This window comes from Teleopsis dalmanni, chromosome 2 (genome assembly GCF_002237135.1).
Source record: "Teleopsis dalmanni isolate 2A chromosome 2, ASM223713v2, whole genome shotgun sequence".
In the NCBI taxonomy this organism is placed as follows: Eukaryota; Metazoa; Arthropoda; class Insecta; order Diptera; family Diopsidae; genus Teleopsis; species Teleopsis dalmanni.
Window position 1 is genome coordinate 145,522,080 of NC_051847.1, and position 4,817 is coordinate 145,526,896.

At 25.1% G+C, this 4,817-nt stretch overlaps 1 protein-coding gene across 1 annotated transcript; it reads left to right on the forward strand.

Annotated features, from left to right (window-relative positions):
- The first annotated feature begins 874 nt into the window (after positions 1-874).
- LOC119675894 (protein Malvolio-like) lies at positions 875-4,079 on the forward strand. Its single transcript, XM_038087111.1, has 4 exons — positions 875-1,074; positions 3,357-3,541; positions 3,622-3,786; positions 3,905-4,079. Exons 1-4 carry the CDS (start codon positions 880-882, stop codon positions 4,077-4,079), a joined length of 720 nt encoding a protein of 239 aa, XP_037943039.1. The 5' UTR covers positions 875-879.
- Positions 4,080-4,817: the final 738 nt, after the last annotated feature.

Consider the following 4,817-nt stretch of genomic DNA (forward strand, 5'->3'; position numbering starts at 1 on the left):
TGATTTCTTTTTAATGTACTATATAATATATACTTACTTTATGGAAAACTTTTATAAAGTATTTAGAATTTAACATCGGTTTTATTTATCGTTTAATGCTAATTAGGTATTCCATTGTGAGCGTTAGATATTAGTTACGTAATTTTATTTAATTATGTATACAAAATATCATTTATAATATCAATACATAACTACATAAAATTAACATTTTTCTACTATATTAATTATAATTATTTAAACCCTTTCTATTCATGAATTGCAAATCAAGAATATAAACCTTTAATGCTCTTAGCTTATATAAAAAATTTCTATGCAAAGAACTGTCCTTGGATCTATAATTGCGTATTCCTTCATTACAAAAAAACAAAAAAAAATTAACAGTCGTAATAAATATTTAATTGACCATAAATATGTTACATAAATAACTTTTAAACGATATTAAATGATCTATAGTATTCCCACGTGCCTCACGTTTTCCGAATGATTTAATTTATGAGTTGTTTCTTTACCGAATAGCAGAATGATTTCCTTCAATACGATTAATATATTACTGCATTTATAAGGTTAGAGTTTCTATATATAAGAATATTAGTAAAAACTCACTATATATAAATGTTTATCTGACCACTGCTAAGTTGCACAATATAAAAAGAAATAACTTTTTCTAACCATAGATTATGCACATATATTATATTTTAACTGAACATGAACTTGATTTTCAATTCTTAGTTAATATAATATGCGTAATACAAATGGCTTGCAGCTGATCTTGAGCATGATTCATAACAGTAAACTACTTTAATTTTATAAAAACATTTATGTACTTTTGTTGAAAAATATATTGTACTTATTTTAATGATTTATTTTTTTCTTGATAGAATGTCTCCGAGTGATAATACGACGGAACAATCTGGAGCGGGAGCAAACAAATCAAATACAAATACCACGACGTCAAATAACTTTCAACAACAATTGCAACAACAAATCTTGCCGAATGAGGAAACACTACTGAAACCTGCCTCGAAACAAGCATATTTTAGTGATGAGAAGGTCTTAATACCAGAGAGTGATAAGGTATGTAAACAGAGGCAGCTAATTGTATCTACAGAGTAATTTGCAAAAATCTGCTTTCATTTTGTTATCATCTAGAAAAGAAACAGAAAACCGCATACATGAGTAAATATGTACAATATATAAAAGCAAAAGAACTCAGAAAAACCCCATCCCATAAGAATTGTTGATGCATTCATCAAATTAATTTAGTATGAAACGTTTACTTCCAATCAGTAGAAGATTTTTAAATATTGCGCATAATAATTTGTTATTATCTTATAAATACATTTGACGGTTCTATAACTTACAATGGATAACTATGATAATCGGGTAATTTTTTCATTTCAAAGTAATTGGAAACCTGTCCATATAAATTATAACAAGTGCTATTTATTAATAATTAGTGATAAACTTAAATAAATTATTTGCAATGTAATCTTATTTCATTAGATATTTTAATTAAAATATTTAAATAAAGATTTTTTAATAAAAACAATTATAACAAGTAATAAAATATTAATATTAATAAAAATTATAAATATATTATAATAAAGATCGTAGGGTAGTGTTTTGTGATCAGAAAAAATTTAATTGTTTTTTGAATTTTTTTTTGGTTCTTTACCTATAGATCAAATCATTTGAAATTAAAATGAATATTAATGATGGATTGGTTGTATATATATAAATATTAATCAAAGTTGTAAGATAAAACGGCTTCAAATCTATTAACTTTCACGAACGTTTCTTGGAAATGAATACAAGCAAACATGGGTTCGCTATTTTTCGGAATGTTAAGTATACTATATACTATACTATATATGGCAAAATTGACAAGTTATGTTAAACTGTGTTTAAGCAGATTATTGCTGTGTATACATATATTAACTAGTGTCTCTATGGAAGAATGTATCTTTAAAATTTTTATTTGGAGTTTTATCTATGAACTTAACATTTTTTATTCAATATAAGTTTATATACCAAGTTTTCCCTTAATAAATTTTTGTTTAAAAATGATAGTACTTAAACAGCTTATAATTATAATTAATTTGGCAAATCATTATGAAAAGTACTATTACGTCCCAATAGTATTTAAGTACATGTGTACCAAAATGTATACTCAGTAAAAAATATTTTTAAACTGCTAAACCACGTAGTAACTATGAGATTCAGATTCAGATTAATAAAAAAATTTTTACATATGGAGTGAGAACTATTATATCACTGAACTTGAAGAAAATTTTGTTGAAAAATAATGAAAGAAAGATCGTCAAATAATCAAGGTATTGTGATCTATTGTAGTAGCTAGTAACAAATGGATAAATAATTACCCGGGCGACTTTCTTTTTCTTATACGATCTTTCAAGATTCTAACAATTTAGAAACCTTACCACATCTTTACCATACTGCTGTATAAGTTTTTGACATTACCATTACTTACATATAGAGCCTAGATTAAAGGTGATCAACAGAACTCTTATTTTTTAGCAGTGTAGAATTGATGCCTCTATATTTAAGAAAGAGTAATTCCAGAGCTACTTAGAAGCAGATATATTGAGGAAAAAAACTTCCGTCTGGCATCGATGCCAAATAAAGAGAATTTGTTGTTCTAGTAACTAAACGTGTTCTAAATATGAAGCTTAAATAGAAAGTTCTCTAACTGATATCAAATTTTTAATCATTCCTCAAAGTGTACTGGCAAGATTTATAGTATATTTATAGTATATACCTGTGTGGTATAAATTTTATACCACACAGGTAACGTATTAAGTTATTGTTTAATGCTTTTGATGTTTTGGTACGCATTTGAATTTTGGTATTCTATATATTATATAATTTACACGTTTATAAAATTAGTGAGCAAGCACACTGTACAGAGATTATTCATTATAGAATGGTGCTTCCCTGTTATATCACTAATGATTGTATTTATTTACAACTGTCATAAAGCAATATTAAAAAGACACGAAAAAAATTAATACACTTACATAAAAACGTCGTGAAAAAATAAAACACTAATTTAAAATTTTTTACTGTTCTAAACCAGGAAATAAATCATGAATGATATTTAAATATTTAAAATTAGAAAATACTTAAAATATTTATCTTAAAATCGTAATAAATTATTCACGTAAAATATTTTGCTAACACTTCGTTTAAGTAGATTATATGCATCTATTAGTATAATTTATTTTAAATGGAATTTAGTTCATTTTAGAGAATTCTAAAATGAAATTTCTAACCTTTTAAAATTCACTCTTAGTATTATTTTTATATTTATAAAAGAACGCTCTATTATTTTACAGATTGGATTTAGTTGGAGAAAACTATGGGCTTTTACGGGACCAGGATTTCTTATGTCAATTGCATATCTTGATCCGGGAAATATAGAATCAGATTTACAAAGTGGTGCTGTAGCTAAATATAAAATACTTTGGGTGCTACTATGGGCAACAGTACTGGGTTTACTGATGCAGCGCTTAGCTGCAAGGTAAGCATTAATGCAATTAAATTTAGATTTATATAACAATGTTTAGTATAAAATATGTGACATAATACCATTATTTTTAGATTGGGTACGGTAACTGGCTTACATTTAGCTGAGATGTGCTATCGACAATATAAAAAAGTACCACGTTTTATACTATGGATTATGATTGAAATTGCTATCATTGGTTCTGATATGCAAGAAGTGATAGGCACTGCCATAGCGATATATCTTTTATCAAATAAAATGTAAGTTTTGTGATTTACACAAATGTCTTTCTGTAAGTATGTTGTCATTTATCAATCAACGATTCGATAAGCATAGATTATTTAAAAAAATGTATTTTACATTTCTTTTAATTTTTAGTATACCGTTATGGGGTGGCACGCTGATAACAATTGTTGATACTTTTACATTTTTGTTCCTAGATAAATATGGTTTGAGAAAACTAGAATTCCTATTTGGTTTTCTAATAACTGTGATGGCAGTCACGTTCGGCTATGAGGTAATTATTAAAAGATATTTTATTTGTGAAGTTTGATACCAACAATAATTATCAGCTTAAATTGTCTTTTCAATTTTAACAAGTTAATTTATAGTCAAATTCATGTGATTACTTAAGACAGATTTAATTTCATATAATTTATCAATTATTGAATTTAATTTATCTTAAATATATTTTTTAATGAAACTAATTATTTTATTTTTAACTGCACGTTCTTGTGAAACGTGAAAAGCACACATTTTAACTTCTGCATTATAAAGTGATGTGTATTTGATATTGATATGTCAAAAGAAAATTTACAGATTTATAATTGTTAGTTTTTGCTTTTTTTTTTACAAAACTATGAAAAAGAAACAATTTTTTATACTGTTTGAATAATTAATAGTATTATTTAGCAAAATGTAAGTACGTTTCAAATTCAACTTAAAAAAATTAAAAAACGTGAAAACGCAGATTTTAAATTTCCCAAGATTTTATTAAAACTTCAACGAAATAATGATATTAAAATTCATCTATGCTAATTTTGACAATTAATTGTTTACGCTTTTAGTTTTAATGTTTCGATAATTATTTTTTATTTTTATTATTATTTACAATTATAATTCATAAAACTTTATAAATATTTATATTTTCATTAGATATTATCTTTCCATAGTTCACACGTATTTGATTCTATTTTATGTGAAATTAAATTCGATATTAAATTTAGTTATTAGAGTAGACATAAATTATATAAATCTTTTATACATAAAGTGAGTCTATCAACAGCCGAAA